The following is a 25,458-nucleotide window of genomic DNA, read 5'->3' as shown; positions in this document are numbered from 1 at the left end:
CAGCAGCCCGACAGCCCGGATGCCGCCTTGGCCCTGCGGGGTTAGCACAGGGGCAGTGTGCAGCCCACCCCTGCTCCCAGGTCCAGGGCCCGGGACAGGGGCCAAGTGGAGAGGAGAGAGGAGTCCCGGGGCCGAGGGGTGAGGACCAAGTGGAGGAGGTGGGGTCTGGGGACTGCAGGGGCCCCCACCATTGGCCTTGCCCTGGCTGGGCTCCATGGTCCCCTGAAGAGCTGCCCAGAGCCCTTGCAGCCCCGGGACCCTCTTCTCCTCTCCACTCAGGCCCTGCAACAATCCAGCCACAGCAAGGTGCTGAGGAAGCACGGTCCTGCGCCCCAGCTGGTGAACGGCTCCTGGACGAGCGGATCCACACTGGAGACAGCCGTCATCGGAAAATAGTTTAATTCTGTACAGACAACCACGGGACTGATTACAAAGTGCGGTGCAAACACCAGGGCCCATGAGCGCCAGCCGCGTGGCCCACCACGTGCTGGTGCTCCAGAGGCCACGCCCGAAACACCAAATAAATCACAGATGTGACAACTGTGGGAGGAGCATGAATCAGCTGTTCCTTCGTGAGGAGGAAAAGGAAACAACAATCAGAGGCTTTGGAATGCTTTCTCTTCCTGTGCCTGGAATGCTGGGCAGGCGGTGACCCGGGGCTCAGAGCCCCACTCCGGCCACATCTGCCGTCGCCCACGGGGCCCTCACGGTGGGGACCCAGGTCCCACGACAGCTCCCAAGCTGTGGAGATGTGTGCGCAGCCACCACCACTGCGGCCTCAGAAGAGGGGCCGGGAGCCCTGGTTCTCAAACTCCGACCAGGCGTCGTTCAGCTCCATGAAGATCATCTTGGCGTGCTGCTCATACGGCTGCCCCGCGGCCTGTGGGTGACAGGCGGTGTAAGCGCCTCTTACAAGCATGCGTGGGCGGCCAGGGCAGGATCTCCCCGCGACCCACCCCCGAAGGCCTCCAGCAGCTGCCCGACAGCTCTGCTCACCTTGTCGGGGTGCACGGCCAGCACCGCGCGGCGGTAGTGCTTCTTCACCTGCTCTGGGGCCACCAGGTCGGCCATGCCCACGGGCGTCCAGCGGCTCTCCCCGTCCCACAGCACTGTGTGCAGCGTGGACAGCAGGGCCCGGATGTTCCGCTCCTTGCCCTCAATCCAGTCCAGGAGCTGTGGGAGACACGGGGCTTGCTGAGCCCTGGGCGCTTGCCTGCCCTCCTCCTCTGCACTGGGGAAACTGAGGCATGACGCTGAGGAAGTGCCTGGTCACGCGGGGTGGGCTCAGCCCAGCTCACAGACTAAGTCCCACTGCACGCCCCGCCCTCAACTATACAGAGCCGACTCTGGACAACACAGGGCCAGGTGGCCTTCGTGTTCCAGGGCCTGGGGCCAGAGCCTGGGACAGAGGGACCCTCGTCTCAGCCAGATGTTCACTGGGGACACATACGCTGGTTCTGGTGGTGCAACCCCTTGGCCCATCCCAGGCCCCAGACTCAGAGGGAGAAGGGGAAGGTCCCTGGTGCCTGTGAAAGGACCCCAAGGTCACAGGTGCATGTGGCCTGTAGAGCTGGCCATCGGCCAAGCCACACAGCAAGGCATGTCTCATGGCCGGCGCAGGCACACCCTGACTGCTGCACCCTCACCCCCCAGTGAGCGCCCTAGGTTGGGAGGCTCAGCACCCAGAGCAGCCCCCAGGAGATACCTGCCCTCGACAGTCTCTGCAGACACCCCGGGGGCACTCCTGTAATGCCTGCCCCCATCAGCGCTGAGTCACCTGGGCACACAGGGAGCAGCACAGCCTGGGGCCTGACTCTGCCCTGCCCACCAGGCCTCAAGCCACCCTGTCCTCGAGGGCTGCCAGGCCCATTGGCAATGACAGGTCCCTGGCTGGAGACGCTGGCTCCGTGTGGCACAGCAGATTCTCCAGGGGCCCTGGGTTGAGGCCTCTGGGCTCCCAGTAAGAGTTGCCCACCCACCTTCAGCTTGAGCGGGTCTGTGTCTTTAGCCAGGTCCTGCTTCCTCATCTCCGCAATGGTCTTTGGCCCCTTCTTGTCAGACCTGGAGGAGAAGCCTTGATTGGACAACAGATCTTCAAAGTCGTTCTCAGAGACTTTTGGCTTTTGAGCTAGAAAAGAACAGAAACTTTTTTTTGTTTGCGACAGGGTCTCCACTCTGTCGCCCAGGACAGAGTGCAATGGCACGATCTCGGCTCTCTGCAGCCTTGGCCTCCCAAGGCCAAGGGAGGATCGCTGAGTCCTCAAGTGATCCTTTTGTCTCAGCCTCCCAAACACCTGGGACCACAGGCATGCGCCACCACGCCCGGCTAATTTTCACAATTTTTGTAGAGAGGAAGTCTCACTGTTGCCCAGACTGGTCTTGAACTCCTGGGCTCAAGCGATCTGCCCATCTCAGCCTCCCAAAGTGCTGGGATTACAGGCTTGAGCCACGAAGCCCAGCTAAGAACAGAAACTTTCTGCAGAGACACACAGGCCCAATTCCACCTGCTGCCCCCGGGGATAGGGCTACCATCCTGATGCCTCCACAGAAAAGAAGAGGGAAAACAAGACAGGGTTGCAAAGGCCATTTGTTAAAAACAGGTCAAGTGGGTGTCACTGGAACAAGAGGGACCCAGAGGCCTGACCCGGAGAGAGACCAGCAGACACACATCAGAAACTGCGTCCTTCTCTGAGTGGCTCGGCCATGTCTGTCCGGCCATGTCTGTCCCAGGACTGGGCTCCGATTGAAGAAAACACAGGTTCTACCTTTAGCCAGTTCAGGGCGGTCTCTGCAAACTCCACAGCAACAGAGAGTGGGGGACTCACCAAAGCTGGGTGCGCGGACCCCCCGCTCCTCTCGTGCCCCGATCACACTGAAGTTCGCAGCATAGTTAGGCCTTGGCTGTGTGCAGGCTTTGAGGGGCGGCTTGGCCTGAGGGGGCCATGAGGCGCCCTGGGCTGGCGGCCGACTTGTCTGCCAGGAGCCACTGCCTTTGGCCGTGGTGGCCGTTTTGGGAATGAAGCCACCAGGAGGGAATCCAGCTGGTGAGCCTGTGGAGACAGAGATCAGAAACTCGGCATCTGGTTGTCCGTGCCAGGCAACCACTGTTCCTAGAACTCAGAGCACCACGTTTATTGGAAAACACAGGTTTGCAGAACAGAACATTGATCACCCGAGGCCGTCCAGACAGAGGTGCCGGCTCCACCTACATGTGTGAAGGTCTCCAGGGACTGGCCATCCAGGCCAGGTACTGGGGCGACAGGAACATTCTGGGTGGAGGGCAGACGCCAGGACAGGGCAGCTGTGAAGGCAGCACCCCCACCCCCATGAGCCAAGGCAGACCCGGGACTTGTCCACGGGGGCTGGGGGCAGTGTCCCCACATCCGCAGCGTCCTGGAGGGCCACAGCCATCTGTCCCGTGGCCACTGCCTCTCGGAGAACATCAAATCAGGGCTGATCCTTTAATCTTTTTTTTGCAATGAGTCTCACTGTGTCGCCCAGGCTGGAGTGCAGTGGTGCGATCTTGGCTCACTGCAAGCTCCGCCTCCCAGGTTCACGCCATTCTCCCCCCTCAGCCTCCTGATTAGCTGGGACTACAGGTGCCCGCCACCACCCCTGGCTAATTTCTTTTGTATTTTTAGTAGAGACAGGATTTCACCATGTTAGCCAGGATGGTCTTGATATCCTGACCTTGTCATCTGCCTGCCTCGGCCTCCCAAAGGGCTGGGATTACAGGCGTGAGCCACTGCGCCTGGCCTGATCCTTTAACTTTTTATTTTGGAATAATTAAAATAGCAGGAAGCTGTAAAAACCCTGAGCACCTGCGCCCAGCATCCCCCAGGGAGGGCGTCTCTCACAACCTCAGAGAAGCACTGAGCCCTGGCAGCCGCACCACCTAGAGGCCATCAGACGTGGCGAGCCGGACTTGTGTTATCTGTGTGCAGGGCCACGCCACTGACCGCACGCAGAGCCCTCTCAGCACCACAGCAATCACGGCCTGGATGCTCCACTATGGTTCTGTCATCTTTTTTTTTTTGGAGACAAGGTCTCACTATGGCTGGTCTCAAACTCCTAGGCTCAAGAGACCCGCTGGCCTCACCTCCCACAGGGCTGGGATGGTAAGTGTGAGCCACCACACCCAGGCTGTCTTCTTAGTTATGTTCTAGAACGGAACTGACAGCCGCAGCCTCTAGACTGGCACCTCTTCACTCAGGACAGGCCACTCAGGACCCGGGGCATCCGCCACTCCCCCTCCTTGCCGAGGGCCATCTCGTGGTGTGGAACCACCTATTCAACCGTTCACCTGTAGGACACCTGGGCTGATTCCACTGTTTGGCTACAACAAACACATCTTTGAACGCCTGTTACGGACTTTCGTGTGAATGGGTTTCCATTTCTCTGGGATAAATGCCTATGTCCCACCGTAGCTCAGAAGCTGTGTTTAGCTTAGTAGAAAAACGACCACCTGTTCTACATAGAGTGACCCTGCCGCTTCAGTGGCTCATCCCCTGGCAACGCGAGAGACACGCGGTTCATCCCCAGCAACGCGTGAGAGGCGACTCATCCCCCGGCAACGCGAGACACGCGGCTCGTCCCCCGGCAATGCGAGAGACGCAGTCCGTCCTCCCCCGCGCCCTGTCCTCCCCCGCGCCCCGTCCTCCCCCACGTCCTCGTCCTCCCCCACGCCCCATCCTCCCCCGCACCCCATCCTCCCCTGTGCCCCGTCCTCCCCCGCGCTCCATCCTCCTCTGCGCCAGCATTCGGTGATGCCAGGTGTCTCGGCCTGTGCTTCCTGGCCATTGGATGTCGACGTGCTGGAAGTGTCTTCATGTCTCTTGCCCATTTTTTTTTTTTTTTTTTTGAGACAGAGTCTTGCTCTGTCACCCAGGCTAGAGTGCAGTGGTACAATCTTGGCTTACCACAACCTCTGCCTCCTGGGTTCCAGAGATTCTCCTGCCTCAACCTCCCGAGTAGCTGGGATTACAGGCATTGCCAACACGCCCGGCTAATTTTTGTATTTTTAGTAGAGACAGGATTTCACCATGTTGGCCAGGATGGTCTCGATCTCTTGACCTTGTGATCCGCCACCTTGGCCCCCCAAAGTGCTAGGATTACAGGCATGAGCCACTGTGCCTGGCTGTCTCTTGCCCATTTTCTAACTGGATTGCTTTCGGGTTTGTTTTTGACTGTATTTTTATATTCTGTAGATGAGTCCTTTGTCAAATAGGCGGTTTGGAAATATCTTCTCCCAGTCCGTAGCTCAGATGCCCAGAGCTCTGAAGTTGTCTCCATCTGTCCTCTTATGGGTGTGATTTGGGTGGTAAGTCTACGAATGCTGTCCAGCCCCAGGCCACAAAGGTTTTCTACTTTATAAAGGCCCTGCAGTTTTACGTTTCAATCTCTGGCTGATTCTGATGAGCTGTTCTGTACAATGTGGGCTAAGGGCTTGCCTACGGCTGCCCAGCACCATCTGATGAATGGGTTTGCTGCCTCTGTCAAGGCTCCGCTGGTCTCTCTTGTGTGGCCTATTTCTGAGTCCTCTCTTCTCTCCACAGACGTATCTCTCTCTCTGCCATCACCGCAATGTTGATTTCTGTGGCTTCAGAGTAAGCCTCAAAGCCAGGAAGAATGACTCCTCCCATGTCATTTTTCCATTACAAAAATATTCCAGGCATGGCCAGGCGCGGTGTCTCACACCTGTAATCCCAGCACTTTGGGAGGCCGAGGCGGGTGGATCATGAGGTCAGGAGATCGAGACCATCCTGGCTAACACGGTGAAACTCCATCTCTACTAAAAATACAAAAAATTAGCCAGGCATGGCGGCGGGCGCCTATAGTCCCAGCTACTCAGGAGGCTGAGGCAGGAGAATGGTGTGAACCCGGGAGGCGGAGCTTGCAGTGAGCCAAGATGGCCCCACTGTACTCCAGCCTGGGCAACAGAGCAAGACTCTGTCTCAAAAAAAAAAAAAAAAAATCCCAGGCATCTAGTCCATCTGTCTTTCAAATACACTGTACGATAAACTCATTTGTATCTAGGAAAATCCCTGCTGAGGCATTGGCAGGAACTGTGTTAGGCTACAGATGCGCACAGGAGAATGGACACCTTACTCAGGAGCCTCAGGCCGTGAGGGCAGCGTTCGTCCCTTCACTCGCATCTCCTCTGGTCTTTTTTGCCACTGTTGGTTTTACAGTCCCACCCGGTACAAGCCCTAGACATGTCTGGTCAGATTTATACCTAAATGTTTATTTTTTTCTTAAAAAGAAAGGTGATTGTAAATGGTTCTATTTTAAATGTTGGCTTCCTTGTATAATTACAAGTAAACAGAAATATGACAGATTTTTGTGTGTCGATCTCGTATCCTGTGACCTTACTGCACTCATAGTTCTTTTTTTTTTTTTTTTTAATGGGATTGTTTCTATATTTGGAGGCCTTCTTGCAGACATGTGATTTGAGTTTAGGAAATGGGATTGTACAAAGAAAAGAGATGGAGACAAAACTGGATGAGGGTTTCGCACTGGGTGTCCCATCCACAGGCCTCAGCAGCCCTGCCACGGATCTGCCCGATTCTTTCGCATCAAGAAGTTGATCTTGCGAGCCATTTCCATGTTGTAGATCCGCCGGCACCTTTCATAGCTTTCCCTCTGTTGCCGGCGGCATGGCTTCTCATAATACCGCCGACGTTTAATGTCCTCAATGAGCCCATCCATAGTGAGGATTCTGTTTAGGATCCTGTATGCACTTTCCACGTTCCCTTCCTGTACCATCACAGTCCTGGCGATGAACTTCAGATGTTTTGCCACGACCTTGGATTTAAACCTTCACTCTGTAGAGCCTGACGTCCTCAGTACCTCTGCACTCATAGTTCTAAAAGATCTTTGTAGATTCCTTGAGAGTTCCTGCACAGACAATCATGTCATCTGCAGACAGGAGCAATTTTATTTTTCTCTTTGTAGCACGTGTCACTTTGACCTCCTTTTCTTGCCAAATGGTAGCAGCTGTGACTTCCGACAAGCAGAAGTGGAGAAAAGACACTCCTGCCCTGTTCCTGATTTTAGGAGGATGGTTAAAAATGATATTGGCTTGGCCAGGCAGGGTGGCTCACACCTGTAATTCCAGCACTTCAGGAGGCTGAGGTGGGCGTATCACTTGAGGTCAGGAGTCTGAGACCAGCCTGGCTAACATGGTGAAATCCCGTCTCTACTAAAAATACAAAAATTAGCTGGGTGTGGTGGTGCGTGCCTGTAATCTCAGCTACTCGGGAGGCTGAGGTGGGAGAATTGCTTGAAACTGGGAGGTGGAAGTTGCAGTGAGCTGAGATTATGCCACTGCACTCCGGCCAGGGCAACAGAGAAAGACTCTGTCTCCAAAAAAAAAAAAAAAAAGATGTTGGCTGCAGGTTTCTTGTTTTTGAGACAGAGTCTTGCTCTGCTGCCCAGACTGGAGTGCAGTGATGCAGTAAGCCCAGTCCAGCCTTGACCTCCCAGGCTCAAGTGATCCCGGTGATCCTCCCGCCTCAGCTGGCTGAGTAGCTGGGACCACAGGTGCTCACCACACCTGGCTCATTCTTACAGGAGTCTCACTATATTGCCTAGGCTGACTTCAAACTCCCGGGTTGAGGAAATCTTCCCACATAGGCCTCCCAAAGCACTGGGGTTACAGGTGTGAGCCACTGCGCCTGGCCTGGCTGTGGGTTTCTATATATGCTTGTTACCAAGTTGATGACGTTCTGCTCATTACTGGTTCACTGACAGTGTTATCATAAAAAGGTGCTGAATTTTGTTAAATGCCTTTTCTGCATTGTTGATGTGATCACATGACTCTTCAGCCGGTTAATATGGTATTGGGTTGGTGCAAAAGTTATTGCGGCTTTTGCTATCACTTTCAATGGCAAAACCACAATTACTTTTGCAGCAACCTAAATAGATTTTGTTAACCAATTCTGAAAAGTCAGCCTTGTATTCCTGGAATAAATCCTACTTGATCTTGGTGTAGAATTCTCTTTATATACTGATAAAATCTATTTGCTAAAGTTTGGTTGAGGATCTGTGTGTATATTAATGAGGAATATGGGCCCAGTTTCCCTTTTCGGTACTGTTTCTGTCTGATTTTGGTTTCAGGGTGATAGCGCGAGCTTCGTAAAATCAATTAGAAAGTGCTCCCTCTCTCCTGCTTCCTGCAAGAGGGTGGAATTGGCGTTCTCTCAACATTCGGTGAAATTCTCCAATGGCCCGGGTGGGTCCGCAGGTTTCCTTTTTGGGAAGTTTTTAATTATGAATTTATTTTCTTTGTATTTATAGAATTTTTCAAAGGAGCTACTTGATACTGGGTAAGTTGTGGCAGTAACTGGTTTTGAGGAATTTGTCAATTTCACATAAGTTGTCAAGCATACTGCACAGCTGCGCCTGCACCCGTGACCCTCGCAGAGCCTGAGGGGTCTGCAGTGGTGCCTCCTGCACCATCCCCTATATCGATGACTTGGGTCACTCTTCCTGCCAGTCCCAGGAGAGGTCTGTGGGCTTCGGAACTGGCCTCTGCCTCTGTGTTCCACGGCACTGCCCGTGGCTCCTCATTCTTTCCTTCTGCTTGCTGTAGGCTTATTTTGCTCCCCTCCCCCCCACTTTTTTTCCCCAAATGTCTTGTGTGGAGAGCTCAGGTTACTGCTGGGGCATTCCAGCTTTTCCACAGCAAGCACCCACGGCTGGGGGTGTCTCCGCACTGCCTGGCGGGGCCCTGGGCTTTCCCAGGCTGCACCTCCATCTTCACTCAGCTCCACGCCTTGTTTCCCTCGAGACCTCCTCTCCGGCCCAGGTGTCGTTTGAAAGTGTGTGTTTTGTTCCCAAGTGTGAAGATGCTTCCGTTCTATTTCACCATGGTCAGAGAGCACACTGCAGAATCCGAGTTCTCTGAGGACGGGGCCTGTGTGGAGGAGGTTCCCACGGTGCATGGAAAGGTCCGTGCCTGCAGCTAGTGGGCCCTGGCTGGTGCCTCGGCCCTCTGCATCCTCGCAGCCTTCGGGACAGCTGCTCTGTCACGTGTGGGGACAGCAGTGCTGACGTCACACCAGCTATGATTGGGGTTTGTCCATTTTTTCCTTCAGTTGTATCAGCTTTGCTTTGTTCAGAATTGCTGTCTTCCCAGAAGGCAGGATGGTCTCAGGCTGCCCACCGAGCCAGCAGGCAGCGGGCTGGGGCTGTGTCTAGGACACAGACAGGAGGGCTCCCTGGGAGTCCACTCCTTCTGCCCCAGTGCTGGCCACCCAGGGCAGTCAAGGCACACACAGGTCTCCTCCCGAGGGCGCGGGCCCCGTAACCCCTTCAGACAACCCAGGAGAGAAGCCACAAAGGGAAAGAATATACAAAACAACACCGACAGTAACACTCACGGACGTCCTCAAAAGACACAATAAATCCCCAAAACCATCCCAAACACAAAAAGAACATTTAAAGATGAAAAAACTCTTGGGACTTCATGACAGAACAGAAGGCACTTCAGACGCAAGCTTGCGAGAGCAGAGGACTCGAGGCCAGTCCAGGAGGTGTGAGGACTGGAAGCCAGCCCGGGAGGTGTGAGGACTGGAAGCCAGCCCGGGAGGTGTGAGGACTCGAAGCCAGCCCTAGAGATCCGACACCGACACCTGCTCACAGGAATTTGAGGCACTCAGGGACGGACAGGAGAAATAATGAGGAGACGGGAAATGCTCCTGGAGCCGAGCAGGTAAGGTGCCCAGCCTGAGGCTGGAGGGAGCCCCAGCACAGCCCGCCAGGCTCTGGCAGGAGCAGACGCCATCACTCGGGGGCTGCATGCTGGAGAGTCCGGGGGTCACCAGCACCAATAAGCATCCCAAGGTGGAGCCACTTCCCGCCCAGGACTCCCCCCGATGGCCCGGCGAGTGCACAGGAGGCTCCTTCAGATGATCATCCCCCCGCCGCCAATGCTTCTTCTGAGAAGCCACAGGGACCCCAGGGAGACACATCCCGGAAGTGAACCCAGAGACTCAGGGGCGCCAGGTCAGCCCAAGGAGACTCTAAGCCACAGTGCCCGCCCAGGCTTGAGGCAGACACGGGACTGGAGAGGGTGGGCTCGGTTCTCGTGGCCAATGACCAGCACGCTCTGAGCACAGCCTCAGGGACTGAGCAGATGCCAGCCACACCCCACTTCCATGTGGAGACCCCGCTTCCCAGATGGCCCCCACGGCCCTGAGGGCAGGATGCATCAGGCACCACAATGCGGGTGGGGGCTGGCAGCAGTGCCAGTGTCGGCAACACCTGGTTGTAGCTTGCCAGCTGGCAGTCGCCTAGAACAGGTGCAGACACGCTGTCCCCTTGGGGTCACTGTGCTCTGGGCTGGGGGTCTTGGTGAACAGAGGCAAAGACTTCACTTTGGGCAGCTCAGAGTCAGACAGACAAGAATAAACCTCCTACAAGGAAACAGCTTCCACACCCGCAATGTACCCTCCACGTTACCTTGGAGGCCGGAGCTGAGGTCGCCAAGGTCAGCAAATGGGTCCGGGTTCTGAGACTTGGTCCAGCTGGCCTGAGAGCCACAAGGGGCCGGCTGACCTCCAGGAGAGAAGAGGGGGCCTGGAAAAGGGGCACAGGGCATTAGAACAAGCACCACCTGAAGCGAAACACACCCTCCTGGGACCTCCAATCGCTCCTTCTTACGACGTGACAGCCTCACTCCTGCCTGAGAGCTGGCACCTGCACGGCCTGTGTGCAGGAGACCAGCCAGGACAGAGGCGCATGTGGTGGACGCTGCCTCCACGCTCCACACTGCTCCTTGGGGAAAACAGCTTCACAACGCACACCCAGAACCAAACCAGGTTCACATCATTATGACAGTGATTCTGTAGTGCCACTTCCTGGAATCCATCTAAAATTAGGAATGTTCTTCATGATATTCTTTATGATAACATAAGTTTGAGAATATCCTAAGTATAAAATCATAAAATACAGGCTGGGCAACATAGAAAGACCATCTCTACAAAAAATAAAAAAATCAACCAGGCACGGTGGCACATGCGTGTGGTCCCAGCTACCCAGGGGGACTGCGGTGGGAGGATCGCTTGAGCCAGGGGTTGACGGCTGCAGTGAGCTGAGATGATGCCACCGTACTCAGCCCCAGTGACAGAATGAGACTGTCTCCAAAAAAAAAACAAAAAAACAACATTTAGAACTACTTGATAGAGTGCCATGCAGTCATTAAAACCAGGCTCTTCATGTATAAACAGCCCTTGTGGATCTATTTGAGGAAAAAGATGAATTCCTGAGGCCAAAAATGGGCAAAGAATATGAAATGATTCTCAAAAGAAATACACAAAACCAAAACCACACAAACTAAGAGTCAACCTCGTTCATAAGAAAGAAATCAAACCGGTGAGACACCTTCACGGTGATCATCCAACCAGGAGACAAACTGGAGACGGGAGCTGCCCCTGGACAAAGACGTCCGGAAGCACACTCGAGGGGACAGCCAGCCAGGCCCTGGTGCGCTGTGCACTGTGCCTCCCGGGGCTCTGTGGACAGTGTGTGTTCCAACCGCTGAGGGCTGTGGCAACTCTGCCCAGCAAGTCTACCAGCACCATTTTCCCCACACCATGCACACTCTGTGCCCCTGTGCCCCATTTTGGGAATTCTAATGATATTTCAAACTTCTTGATGATTGTATCTGCTTTGGTGATCTGTGTTCCAGGAGCTGATGATGCTGCTCTAATTGTTTTCGGGTGCCATGACCTGTGCCCATAGAAGACAGTGAGCTGAACTGACAGTGTGTGGCTGCTCCACAGACCAGCCGCTCCCCGTCTCGCTCCTTCTCAAGCCTCCCTATTCCCCAAGACACAACCATACTGAATTTAGGCCAATTCAGAACCTACAATGCCCTATAAGCATTCAAGTGAATGCAAGAGTTGCAAGTGTCTCACTTGAAATCAAAAGCTAGGAACGACTGAGCTTAGTGAGGGAGGCACGTCAAAAGCAGAAGAAGGCCGGGTGCAGTGGCTCATGCCTGTGTTCCCAGCACGGTGGGAGGCTGAGGCAGGAGAGTGCTTGAGCCCAGGAGTTCAAGGCCAGCCTGGACAATATGGCAAGACCCTATCTCTACAAAAAATAAATTAAAAAAATTAGCTGGGCATGGTGGTAAGCGCCTGTAGTCCCAGCTACCCAGGAGGTTGAGGTGGGAAGAGCTCTTGAGCCCAGGAGGTTGAGGCTGCAGTGAGCCATGATGGTGCCACTGCACTCCAGCCAGAGAAAGAGCAAGACCCTGTCTCTAAAAAAAAAAAAAAAAAAAAAGGAAAGTCGAGATGAGCTAAAAGCTAGGCCTCTTGCACCAGCAAGCCAAGTTGTGAACGCGAAGGAAAAGCTCCTGAAGGGAATCACGCCACTCCAGTGAACACACAAATGATAAGGGAACAAAACAGCCCCACTGCTGACACAGAGGAAATCTGAGTGATCTGGAGAAAAGGTCAAACCAGCCACAACATCCCCGAGCCAAAGCCTAATCCAGAGCAAGGTCTCAACTCTTTCAATCCTATGAAGGCGGAAAGAGGTGAGGACGCTGCAGGAGAAAAGTGAAGCCAGCAGGGGCTGAGGCTGAAGGAAAGACGCCGTCTCTGCAACATACAAATGCAACGTGAAGCAGCACGCGCTGACGGGGAAGCTGCATGCAGCAAGTCACCCGCTAAGATCCGCTGAGACCACTGAGGAAGGGGCTGCCAGACTCTCCACGCAGATGAGACGGCCTAAGTCACCCGCTAAGATCTGGCTGAGATCACTGATTGAAGGGGCTGCACCCGCCAGACTCTCCACGCAGATGAGACGGCCTAAGTCACCCGCTAAGATCCGCTGAGACCATTGAGGAAGGGGCTGCCAGACTCTCCACGCAGATGAGACGGCCTAAGTCACCTGCTAAGATCCGCTGAGACCACTGAGGAAGGGGCTGCCAGACTCTCCACGCAGATGAGATGGCCTAAGTCACCCGCTAAGATCTGGCTGAGATCACTGATTGAAGGGGCTGCACCCGCCAGACTCTCCACGCAGATGAGACGGCCTAAGTCACCCGCTAAGATCCGCTGAGACCACTGAGGAAGGGGCTGCCAGACTCTCCATGCAGATGAGACGGCCTAAGTCACCCACTAAGATCCGGCTGAGATCACTGATTGAAAGGGCTGCACCCGCCAGACTCTCCACGCAGATCAGACGGCCTTGTATGGGAAGAAGACGCCATCTATGACTTTCATAGCTAGAGAAGAGAAGTCAATGCCTGGCTTTAAGGCCTCACAAAAGACAGGCTGCCTCTCTTGTGAAGGGCTAATGCAGATGGTGGCTTTAAACGAACACAGTGCTCATTCATTCAAAAAACCCAGTGCCCTTAAAAATGACTCTAAATTGACTTGGCTTGCACCACAGAAACAGCACAGCAAAGCCTGGATGGCAGCCATCTGTGTACAGCATGGTTTGTGGAATATTTTAAGCCCACTGTTGAGATCTACGGCTCAGAAAAAAGATTCCTTTCAAAACACGACTGTTTGCTGACAATCCCGACAATGCAGCTGGTCACCCGAAAGCTCTGACAGAGGAGTACGCAGACAGTCACGCTGCCTTCGTGCCTGCTAACACAACACCCGTTCTGCAGCCCTTGGACCAAGGAGTCGTGTCGACTTCCAAGTCTCACTATTTAAGAAACACATTTCTGCGGCCGGGCGCGGTGGCTCAAGCCTGTAATCCCAGCACTTTGGGAGGCCAAGACGGGCGGATCACAAGGTCAGGAGATCAAGACTATCCTGGCTAACCCGGTGAAACCCCGTCTCTACTAAAAATACAAAAAACTAGCCGGGTGAGGTGGCGGCGCCTGTAGTCCCAGCTACTCGGGAGGCTGAGGCAGGAGAATGGCGTGAACCCGGGAGGCGGAGCTTGCAGTGAGCTGAGATCCGGCCACTGCACTCCAGCCCCGGCGACAGAGTGAGACTCCATCTCAAAAAAAAAAAAAAAAAAAAAAAAAGAACATTCACGATTCATGGGAGGAGGTTACAACAGCAACATGAACAGGAGTTTGGGAGAAGCTGATCTCAACCCTCAAGGATGACTTTGAGGAGCTGAAGACTTCAGTGGAGGAAGTCACTGCAGATGTGGTGGAAACAGCAAGAGAACTAGAATTAGAAGTGGGGCCTGCAGATGGGACCGAATCACTGCAATCTTGGGATGAAAGCTGAACAGATGAGGGGTTGCTTCTTATGGATGAGCAAAGAAAGCAGGTTACTGAGATGGAATCTAGTCCTGGTGAAGACGCTGTGAACACTGAAATGAAACCAAGGGTTTAGAACATTCGTAAACTTATTGATACAGCAGTGGCAGCTTTGAGACGACAGGAAAAGCTCCATGTGGTTAAAACACTACCCAAGAGCACTGTACACCACAGGGAACCTTTTGTGAAAGGGAGAGACAATCGCACGTCAAACTTCATCGTCTTATTTTCAGAAACTGCCAGAGCCACCCCAGCCTTCAGGAATCAACACCCTGAGCAGTCAGCAGCTGTCCACACGGAGGCAAGACCCCCACCAAAAAGATTAGGATCGTGAGCATTTTTAGCAATGAAGTATTTCTAAATCAAGGTAACTATATTTATTTTTTAGACATAATGCTATTGCACACTCAACAGACTATGGCCAGGCATGGTGGCTCATGCCTGTAATCCCAGCACTTTGGGAGGCCGAGGGGGGTGGATTACAAGGTCAAGACTTCAAGACCAGCCTGACCAACATAGCTGAAACCCTGTCTCTACTAAAAATACAAAAATTAGTCAGGCTTGTTGGCAGGCGCCTGTAATTCCAGCTGCTCAGGAGGCTGAGGCAAGAGAATCGCTTGAACCCAGGAGGCGGAGGTTGCAGTGAGCTGAGATCGCGCCACTGCACTCCAGCCTGGGCGACAGAGTGAGACTCCATCTCAAAAAAAAAAATCAAAAACAAAAAACCAGACTACAGTATAATGTAAACAGAACTGTTAGCTGGGTGCAGTGGCTCACTCCTGTAATCCCAGCACCCTGAGAGGCTGAGGTGGGTGGATCACCTAAGCCCGGGGGTTCTAGACCAGCCTGAGCAACGTGGCAAAACTTTGTCTCTACAAAAAAAATCTACAACTTCTGGGCCTGGTGGCTCATGCTTGCAGCCCCGGTTACTGAGGAGGCTGCGGTGGGAGGATTGCTCGAGCCCAGGAGGTCAACGCTGAAGTGAGTGGAGATCGTGCCACTATGCTCCAGCCTGGGTGACAGAGCAAGACCTTGTCTCAAAAACAAAAAACAAAAACCCACAGAAAAAAAGTCCATAACTTTTATGTTTACTGGGAAAACAAAATCTGACTGGCTTTCCAGGGGTACTGGCTTTGTGGTCTGGAAGCAAACCCATGACATCACTGAGGCTGGCCCGAGACGCAGCTGCCACATAAGCATCCGTGCCACCAGAGACGTCGCGGGAGGGCAGGCTCCAGGGTGACGGGAAGGACAGACACTCACAAACACGGACTGCCGTACGTGACCCCGTTCCTGACAGGGCACGGGATGTCGGCCGCAACACCGAAACAAGACCTGTGGGGTCAGCCTCACTCACAAACCCCTTCAGAAGGGAACAGCCACGGGGCACTACAGGCAGAACAACCAGGCGGTCCACAGATCGCAGGGCATGAGATGGCATCACAAACGCAGACGCCCTGCTGGTGGGAGAAGGACGCCTCGGGGCGCTGCTGATGCTCAGGACCCGCTGCAGCTCTGGGAGGCCGAGTCTGTGTCCCCACGTACCCCAGTCACACTGGGTGCGTGAGGCCTGCTGCAGCCGTACCACAGCCTTGGGTGTGGAGCCGGCACCACTGAGCACGCCCCAGCCCTTCTGTCCTTCCCTGCGCAAAGGGCACTGTTACGGGTATGTGTGAAACAGAGACGGGCCACAGCAGCTGCATGTCCTGCATGCCCTGTCCTCGGTGGGTGGTGGTCATACCTTCCGTGGCTGGCGCAGGGGCCACTGCCGATGCTGCCGTCTCGGTCCAGGCAGCCCATCCTCCCAGCAGGTCTGGGTTGCTGGATGAGGCCGTCATCTTGCTGGGCTCTCCTGGCAGATCCCCTGGGAAGAAGGAACCGGAAGAGAGCACATTTGGTGTCTCAGCAGTAGGCAATGTGGTGGAGCGCCAGGCTGTGCTCAGGGCCCCAGGAGCCGGCACCTCTCGCACCCAGGCTGAGCTGAGGTTGGGCTGACGGCCTCCCTCTTCCTGATGGGCCCTGAGGAGTCACCACATCACACAGAACCGAGCGAGTGGATGCAGGGACACCAGCAGGCGAGGCTGAGAACAGCATTTGCGCAGTCCCATCCAAAGGGTTTGCCAGGACCCCACTTTCTGTAGCCATCCCCACGGCCTGTGTTCCTGCCTCTCCTAAAACCTACCCAAGCCCGCAGTGGCTCCACCTGGCTGAGCTGCCTTTGGCAGAAAGAGGGCCCAGCAGGTCCTATCTGCCCTGGCTCTGGTGGCACCCACCCCAGGCTGCAAGGCTGTGCTGCACACGTCCACCCACAAGCCATCCTGCAACGGTCACCATCACCACCCCAGAGCGCACTGTGGATCACTGTGGATCACTGTGGATCACGCTATCTCCTCAGGAGAGAAAGCCTGGGCTCCTTTCCGTAGGACCGCACTGGAGGGGCAGCCCAGCCCTGTCCCAGGGCCTGGCCCCACAGGCCTCTGTCTAAACAAGCCATACTCTGCCCCACACCCAGCCTCCTCCCCACGGACACAGCATCCCAAGGTCCCAGCTGCACTCGTACCAGGCCAGCTTCCTGGACCTGGACCCCCAACCACCTCCCTCTGACCTCTCGGCCCCACACCAGCTCTGGGTGCAGGTGGCCTTCTGTGCCAACAGCTGCAAGCCCTGGGCCTGAGGAGGCCTCGAGAAACCTGTTGCCAGGCAGACGGCCGAGGCACTGCAGGGACCCACAACCTGTTCCAGGTTTGGGGATGATTTGGGGAGACAGAGCACAGAGCAGTCCGTCCTGACCTCAGGGACGTCCTGCAGGACCCTGGGACCACCAGGAAGGGCACCCGGAGGTCACACAGTACAGACCCACCACTGCCTGAGACCCACAGCTCTGCTTCCGACTATAGGCTGCGGTCCTGAGGGAGGACGCTGTGGGGAGCTGGCTGCCAGGCGAGAGGTGCTTACCCAGGTGCAGGAAGTCAGCGCTGCAGGACGGGGGCGGAGCACTGTGGGCAGACGGGAAGGATGGTGGGACGGCCGCAGAGTCCGAATTGAGAAATTCGCCGAAGAGATCAGGATTGGAGCAGGGCTGGGAGTCGTTGTCTGAAGACAGCAGGAGTGGGCCAAAGGGGTCAGCTGCGGGGACAGGCAGGCATGGGGAGGACTCAACCTGTTTGCCTGAGGACAAAGCCCAGCTCTAGAGTCAGGCCCACCCAAGAGGCCACTCCAGTTGGGCAGCCCAGACCCCACGGTGGCCCTCTCAGGGACACTGAGGCAGTCAGCCCGGGGCTCCCTGTGCCCCACGCCCCAGGATGACTTTCCCATGGACGCAGCAACACCACTGAGACAGAGGAGCTGGCAGCTCCCGGCCCATGAGCTTAGGCGGGCAGCGCAGAACCAGCCCCCTGCCCTGATCCTGAGGTTCCTCCTGGGGGAGGCGGGGGGAGGGCACGTTCCCTTCCTACGGGCGCCTTTGAGACGTGCCCATGCAGTGAGAATGACTGAACCTCATCTCTCATCCACCGTGAAGCCCTTTCGTCGTCAGAACAGAAACACGTACCAGCAGCAGGGGGCCCTCCTCTTGGGGTGCTCTGCATGCTCAGCGGAGGGGCTGGGCTTGCCAGGAGCAGGGGGGCCTCGCCGAGCAGATCCTCCGGGGGCCCCTGGGAGGTGGCCTCAGGGGGCCCAAGGAGGCAACTGAGCAGGTCGGTGTTGCTGGAGGGGGCCTTGAGGGCCTGCGGGGCTACAGCTGGCCCTGCACCCACCTCGGTGTGCAGGCCCAGGAGGTCAACTCCGTCTTCCTGTGGCACAGGTTCCGGTAGCACAGCTGGCGTCCCCACCTCAAAAACCAAGTCCTGCTGCACCAGCCCTGCTGCCAGGCCGGGGGGCTCCGGATCGGCCCGGGGCTCCTGGCCCTCGCTGGAGCTCGGGGAACCCCCTTCGTCCGACACCTCGCTCTCGTCTCTGTCCTCCATCAGGGCAGACTCGCTCTCCTTGGGAGAGGCATTTTCCGCACCAGTCTCTGCCTCCTTCTCTTCTGTGAAAAGGAAACAAAACCACAGGCTGGTGAGCCTACATGGCCAGCACCAGGGTCCCCACACGTGGCCCCTCAGCGCCTCCTCGGCCCAGGGCCTTGGTGCGTGCTGCAGAAGTTTCTGGGGGGGTTTCCTGAGGCGTCTCCAGCGCACCCACCTCCAGCCTCTGCCTCAAGGGTCTGCCTGCAGCTCTCTCCGCCTGGGCCTCTGTGTTGCCTAAGGCTGAGTCAAGTGGAGGCCACATGGCAGCACTGGGGGGGAGGAACACCAATCGTCGAGGTGCTCTGTGAACAGGTGGCAGAAGGGACAGCCCTGCTGGGACGGCCAAGGGTGCTGGGACAGGAAGTGGCAGGGGCATCCCTTGGGGTGTGTCTGGGGCAAGGTCCAGGGACGGTGCCCAGTGTTTTCCTGAAAAGCCTGGGGAGGGGCTGGGAGCCCACTGGGGGGTTTGGGCAGAGAGGTGTGGGATCCCCGGGTGGGGACAGACTGTCCCTCTGCCCAAGCCCTTTCCCTGTACCCAGGGGCCCTGCCAGCATGGCCTGTGCTGCCAGCCTCCCCAGGCCCACAGACTGGGATGAAGAGCTAGGGTCGGTATTTCAGACTTTGTGGACACGTTCTGTTTTTTTTTCACCTTTAAAAAAACATGAAATCATTCTTAGCTCGTGAGCCATTAAAGAACAGGCTGACATGCCGGGCACACAGCCTCACTGTGATGCAGCCCAGCTCTGCCCAAAGCCCGTCTCCCAAGATGCTTGCTCTGCCCCAGGGGCACTTTCAGACCAGGGGCCTGCCCTCTGCAAGAGGCCAGGGTCCAGGGATGCTGCCTACCCTGCCAGTCCAGCGTGTGCAGGAAGCGGCTGGGGTCCGCGCTGCTACTTGGCGGTGAGTCGGAGTCTGTGGGCTCGGCTTCCGGGGAACCTGCCCCAGCATCATACTGAGCCGTGGAGCCGGGCTGCCGGGGGAGCTCCGGCTTCCCTGCCAGGAGAGGGAGGGCGTCAGGGCACCAGCACTGGCCAGCAGCCTCGGGACAGCACTGACCCCAGAGCTGGGAAGTGCAGCCAGGCGGGCGCCAGCACCGTGGCAGGCCAGGCCATCAGTAAAGCAGGCCAGTGACATGACGGCAAGGGGATCTCTGTGAGCAGATTCCTGCTATCCACTTGGATGCCGCTCTGGGCCATGGGTGTGCACTCGGGCACAGCACACGCACATATGAACATGCACAAGGAACACACCACTGAGGCATCAAATGCCACACAGACGCACGGTACACATGAATGCACACACAGCACACACACAAATGCACGGTATACACAAATGCACACAGCACACACACAAATGGACGGTATACACGAATGCACACATACAGATGCACGGTACACACGAATGCACACACAGCACACACACAGATGCACGGTACACATGAATGCACACACAGCACACACACAGATGCACGGTACACATGAATGCACACACAGCACACACACAAATGCACAGTATACACGAATGCACACAGCACACACACAGATGCACAGTACACATGAATGCACACAGAGCACACACATAGATGCACAGTACACATGAATGTACACAACACACACACAGTACACATGAACGCACAAAGGACACAGATATATGGTACACATGAATGCACACAGCACACACAGGGATGCACGGTACACATGAATGCACACACAGCACACAGAGATGCATGGTACACATGAATGCACACACAGCACACACACAGATGCACAGTACACACAAATCCACAAACAGCACACACGCAGATGCACAGTACGCATGAATGCACACACAGCACACACAGATGCATGGCACACATGAATCCACACACACATGCACGGTACACATGAATGCACACATAGCACACACACAGATGCAGAGTACACATGAATGCACACAGCACACAGAGGCATGGTACACATGAATACACACGGCACATACACAGATACACGGTACATATGAATGCACACACAGTACACAGATGCACGGTTCACACGAATGCACACACAGCACACACAGATGCACGGTACACATGAACACGCACACAGCACAGAGATGTACGGTACACATGAATGCACACACAGCACACACAGATGCACGGTACACAAATGCACACACAGCACACACACAGATGCACGGTACACATGAATGCACATACAGCACACACACAGATGCAGGGTACCATGAATGCACACACAGCACACACACAGATGCACGGTACAAACAAATGCACACACACAGATGCATGTTATACACGAATGCACACACACAGATGCACGGTACAAACGAATGCACACACAGTACACACACAGATGCACGGTACACATGAATGCACGCACAGTACACACAGATGCACGGTACACATGAATGCACACACAGCACACACAGATGCACGGTACACACGAATGCACACAGCACACACACAAATGCACGGTGCACATGAATGCACACACAGCACACACAGATGCATGGTACGAATGCACACATGGCACACAGAGATGCACGGTACACTCGTGCACACAGCACACACAGATGCACAGTGAACTCGTGCACACACACGGCACACACGGGCACACGCCACACACGGACACATACACAGCATGCACACGCCACACACACAGCCTCTTTCAGGGACACTGAAGATGCTCAGAAAATGCACACTGCAAACCAAGAGCCCAGGACAAGCGTGGCATGGGCAGTGGGCGGCCCTGGGCCCACCTGCCAGCGCTTCCTGGGCTGCCTTTTCGAAACTGCTCGGAAGTGAGAAGAGCGACAGGAGCAAGGGCTCTGCCATGTTGTCCATGTGCTGCTGAGCAGGCCCGAGGGTCACAGTGAGAGTGGACGTGCGTCCCGCACACGTGACAAACATCTGACCCAGACACATGCCCGGGACGAAACCCCGCTTCGCCCTAGCAGCTCAGGCTTTCCTCCCTCTGCCTCCGTCCCTGCCCACAGGCCTCTGAAATTGCAGCCTGCGAGTCCTCCTTCTCTGGTGTAGCTGGTGGTGGTGTCCAGCATCCAAGACAGAGTTTCCAAAACCTCCTGCGGCCCAAGCTGCTCAGGGCCTGGATGCAGCAGCAGGCACGGTGGCCCAGCCCTGCCAGAGCTCAGCCGAAGAGGTCTCCACAGACACACTCACCAGAACAGGATTCCCTCAGTTCACCTGCGGGATCTTACCAAACTTAGACAGAATGTCTTGCTGCTCCTCCCGGCTGGAAAACAGGATTTTGGGGTTCAGCCCCCTCATGCTCGAGTTCTCCCACGGTGGGGCTTCCCGGCTCGGCCTGTCCCTGGGCTCCACCTCCACTTCTAGGTTCACTTGAAATAAATCCGGGTATTTCTCTTGAATGTCACAGGCGTCCAGGTCATACCTGCGGTGTTACGAGTAGACGCCACTTAGGAAGGCCCCCCAAGTAGTATGGAAGTCCCTCGGACATTCACTAAAGAAACGTGCACGGAAACAGACTGCAGCTGCAGGCAGCGGCGCAAGAACAAAAGGGCAGCCGGTCACCCCCGCCTGCTGAAGCTGGAGCCGTGTGAGCGGACCCAGCGCTGTCCCAGGAACCCACAGGGCACCAGCAGCCCTGGTCAGGCCCTGGAAGAGCATCTTTTCACTTGCTCCTCAGACGTCGCAGTGGGGATGCCCGCAACTGTGTTGCAGGCAGAGGGGCACTGGGCGGGGCCGCCACATTTCCCGAAAGTCCAGGGGAGGCCGCGTGCTCAGAGCAGACGGGACAACATCCCACAGCTGGCGACTCCGGCACCCAGGCAGGCAGCTCTGAGGTGGGACCCCAGGGTTCCAGGGCAGGTGCTGGCCCTCACTCCCCAGCACACACAGACTGCGGCCACCTGGCAGCTCAGAGCACACACTCTGGATACTAACGGTGTTTTCCATAAAAATGACGACACCCACCCTGACAAACACCCACAACTGTCAACAGATGCCCGTAAAACCAAGACCTCTAGAATCCAGCTGCCAGGGAATTAGGAACATGATTCCAGGGGAAACAAAGCCGTGTCCACCATGGGGCTGGGGAGGCAGCACTGGCTAGGCTGTGGGGAGCAGGGGCAGGCGTCAGTGGGGCCCGCCTTGGGGTGTTGGCCGCACGGGGAGACAGGTGTGACCTGACACTGTGACCACTTCCTGACCCCTCAGGAATTCCCTAAGGAATTCCAGGCTATTTCAACCATTTCCTACGATCGTCTCTGATCCCACTGTCATAAACTGCACTGATAAATTCACACATTTCCTATGATGGTCTCTGATCCCACTGTCATAAACTGCACTGACAAGCCCGGGCTCTCCAGCAGGCAGCAGGCTTTCCATGCCTGTCTTATTTTATGCCACTTAAAATCTCTACATGTTGAATTTTATACATCTAAAAAAATAAAGCAGAAACACAAGAGAGTGGTGGCCAGTTCCTGGGAAACCCAGGGTGCCAGTGTCTGCAGGGCCAGGAACACCCAGAGCAGAGTGGGACACGCCGAGGGAGAGCAGGGAGACGGGCCTGGCAGCCTGTGTGGGTCAGAGCCATGGCTGGTTTTAACTGTCACTTCTCTGAGCTCCACACATGCCTGTGACGTGTGACGGCCTCTAGTTTATCCCTTCCTGCTCACCCCCTAAAACATCCTCTTGCTGCACGAGGGGAGAGCACCTGGGGCCTGCCCTGACGGGTGGCCAACTTCACGGAGAGCAGCGCCCCCTCGATGCCCTCTCAGGGCTCTGGGCGGAGGTGGCCACGGCCGAAGCCAGGACTGACGTGCACTCCAGCCGGGGCCAACACGAGCTTCCCTCTGCGCCCGAGCCTCTCAGGTGCCGCTATCCGTTGTTGGGGGCAGCAGCGACTGCAAAGCGGTGGCACAGCTGGCGTGGAGATGTGAAGGCGGCAACGTCTGCAGAGGAGCCAGCAGGCACCAGCAGAGAATCCGACGGCCACCGCAGTGGAGGCTCAGACCGGCCACCACCGAGGCTGGAGGGGCACAGCGGGAGGGGCACGGAGGGAAGACGTGCGCAGGGAGCCAGGTCGGCCAGGCGGGCTTGGGTCCTGGGGCAGACCGAACTTGGGCAGCCCCAGAGGGAGCGCCGCTCATGCCCAGCCTCCCTGCCCCAGCTGCCCCTTGAGACACCCCTGGGCACTGGGTCTGCAGGCTTGGTTCACCCAGCCTGGTGCTGAGGGCACAATGAGGTCTGTGAGCAGGGCTGGCCGCTCCCAAGAGCCCTGGACTGCAGAGGACACGGCCCACAGGCTCCCGCCAGGCCAGCTCCAACCGGGCAGAAGAGGCTCCCAACAGGTTCGGCTGTTACACTTGTGCCACGGCTGCAACCCTGTGTCCCTCTCCCCTAGGCACAGCGCAGGCCCACCGCGCAGGGAACACGCCTCTCCCCCAGACACAGCGCAGGCTCCCCGGGCAGGGAACACGCCTCTCCCCCAGACACAGCGCAGGCTCCCTGGGCAGGGAACACGCCTCTCCCCCAGACACAGCGCAGGCTCCACGAGCAGGGAACACGCCTCTCCTCCAGACACAGCGCGGGCTCCCCGTGCAGAGCCCATGCACGCTCCACGTGCTTCCTCTCCTGCTGCCCCGTGTCTAACTTCACATTCAGCCATCTCATGAAATCTACATGCTCATTCTGATGGTGTACAGGTTCCTTAGGATTTCTTGCTGAAAGCAATCATGCTACCTGTGAAAAGCAACAGCTGAAAGTTCCATTTCTTCTGCCCTTTCTTCTTCTTGCCTTATTGCACTGGCTAAGACCGACCATAAAATCCTGGATAGTGAGAGTGAAACCCTTGCGCTGTCTGCAAACTCAGGAGGGAAATGTCCAACTAGGTCATGATTAGCTGCGGTGCTTCAGGGTTTCTGGGGCTGCTCTTTATCAGCCTAAGAAAGGTTCCTTCTGCTCCTCTTTGCTGAGCATTGTGATGAGAAAGGAGCGCTCATTCCTATCATGCTTTATCTACGAAAACTTCGCCTGGTTTTCGCCTTTGCTCGGCTAACGTGGTGAAGTATGGTGACTGACCAATTTTCAAATGTTAAAACCACTTCACGTTCCTGAAATAAACCAGATGTCAAGACATGTTACCCTTGTTACATAACACTGGGTTCTTTCAGCTAATATTTTGTTTAGAATTTTTGTATCTATATTCGTGAGATCTGGCTCGCAATTTTCCTTTCCTACGAGGTTCTTTTGTGTGTGCGCGCAATCACGGCTCACCACAGCTTAGGCGTTCCAGGCTCAAGCAATTCTCGCACCTCAGCCTCCTGACTAGCTGGCACCACAGGCATGTGCCACCACATCCGGCTGATTTAAAAAAAATTTGTTTGTAGAGACAGAGTCTCACTACGTTAACTAGGCTGGTCTCGAACTTCTGGCTCGAGTGATCCTCCCATTTCAGCCTCCCAAAGTGCTGGGATTACAGGCGTGAGCCACAGTGCCCAGCCTGTAGGAAGGTTTTAAATTGCAGAATACATTTCTTTAACAGACATTCCAATGCCGTATTTCTTCATAGGTATATTTTGAGAGGCGTTTTTCAGATAATTTGCCCATTCCACTGAGAATGGCTTTCCTCCCAGCACCGCACATACCGTCTGAACGTCTACGGGACCTGTCTTCTTTGGTTTCCCATCCTGGGAGCCCGTGTTTCCGTGTTCTGTCTCCCTTTCTTGACCAGACTTGTTAAGCATTCAATTAATCGTTTCAGATAATCAAAAGAAACACCTTTTAGCTTTACTGACTTTTACTATAGTATGCTTGTTTTTTTTTTTTTTTTGAAATGGAGTTTCGCTTGTTGCTCAGGCTAGCGCGCAATGACGTGATCTCTGCTCACTCCAACCTCCGCCTCCCAGGTTCAAGCGATTCTCCTGCCTCAGCCTCCCAAGTAGCTGGGACTACAGGCATCTGCCACCATACTCATTTAATTTTTGTATTTTTAGTAGAGATGGAGTATCACCACATTGGCCATGCTGGTCTTGAACTCCTGACCTCAGGTGATCCACCTGCCTCGGGGTCCCAAAGTGCTGGGATTACAGGCATGAGCCACCGTGTCTAGACAGTATGCTTGTTTTTAACTGAATTCTGTTTCTACCCTTGATTTTTTTTCACCTACTTTTTTGAGTTTAATTTGCTGTTCTGTCTCTAACTCCCTGAGATACGAGTTTAGGTCACCAACTTCC

The 25,458-nt window shown here is 55.5% G+C and overlaps 1 protein-coding gene and 1 pseudogene across 4 annotated transcripts in view; both read right to left on the bottom strand.

The window, feature by feature from the left end:
* Positions 1-381: 381 nt before the first annotated feature.
* The window catches only part of GAK (cyclin G associated kinase), an 83,477-nt gene continuing 58,400 nt past the window's right edge, over positions 382-25,458 (bottom strand). The window contains exons 19-28 of one of the 3 annotated variants that reach the window (XR_004054248.1): positions 21,460-21,653; positions 19,093-19,239; positions 17,790-18,266; positions 17,195-17,365; positions 15,981-16,103; positions 10,465-10,581; positions 2,826-3,050; positions 1,980-2,061; positions 997-1,173; positions 382-880 (exon numbers count right to left, since the gene is read on the bottom strand). Coding sequence is in view for 2 of the 3 variants with exons in the window: in XM_010375324.2 (XP_010373626.2) it covers positions 779-880; positions 997-1,173; positions 1,980-2,128; positions 2,826-3,050; positions 10,465-10,581; positions 15,981-16,103; positions 17,195-17,365; positions 17,790-18,266; positions 19,093-19,239; positions 21,460-21,653 (1,882 nt within the window). In the remaining variant the exon portion in view is untranslated. Of the gene's footprint in view, positions 881-996; positions 1,174-1,979; positions 2,129-2,825; positions 3,051-10,464; positions 10,582-15,980; positions 16,104-17,194; positions 17,366-17,789; positions 18,267-19,092; positions 19,240-21,459; positions 21,654-25,458 lie in introns of all 3 variants that reach the window. The other 2 variants (XM_010375324.2, XM_030920722.1) reach the window with 2 other exon arrangements.
* On the bottom strand, positions 6,387-6,816 carry LOC104671721 (annotated as a pseudogene). The gene has a single exon (XR_749316.2). The product of XR_749316.2 is annotated as a 28S ribosomal protein S21, mitochondrial pseudogene (transcript).

This window comes from Rhinopithecus roxellana, chromosome 2 (genome assembly GCF_007565055.1).
Source record: "Rhinopithecus roxellana isolate Shanxi Qingling chromosome 2, ASM756505v1, whole genome shotgun sequence".
Lineage (NCBI taxonomy): Eukaryota > Metazoa > Chordata > Mammalia > Primates > Cercopithecidae > Rhinopithecus > Rhinopithecus roxellana.
This window is presented reverse-complemented; position numbering and strand designations above follow the sequence as displayed.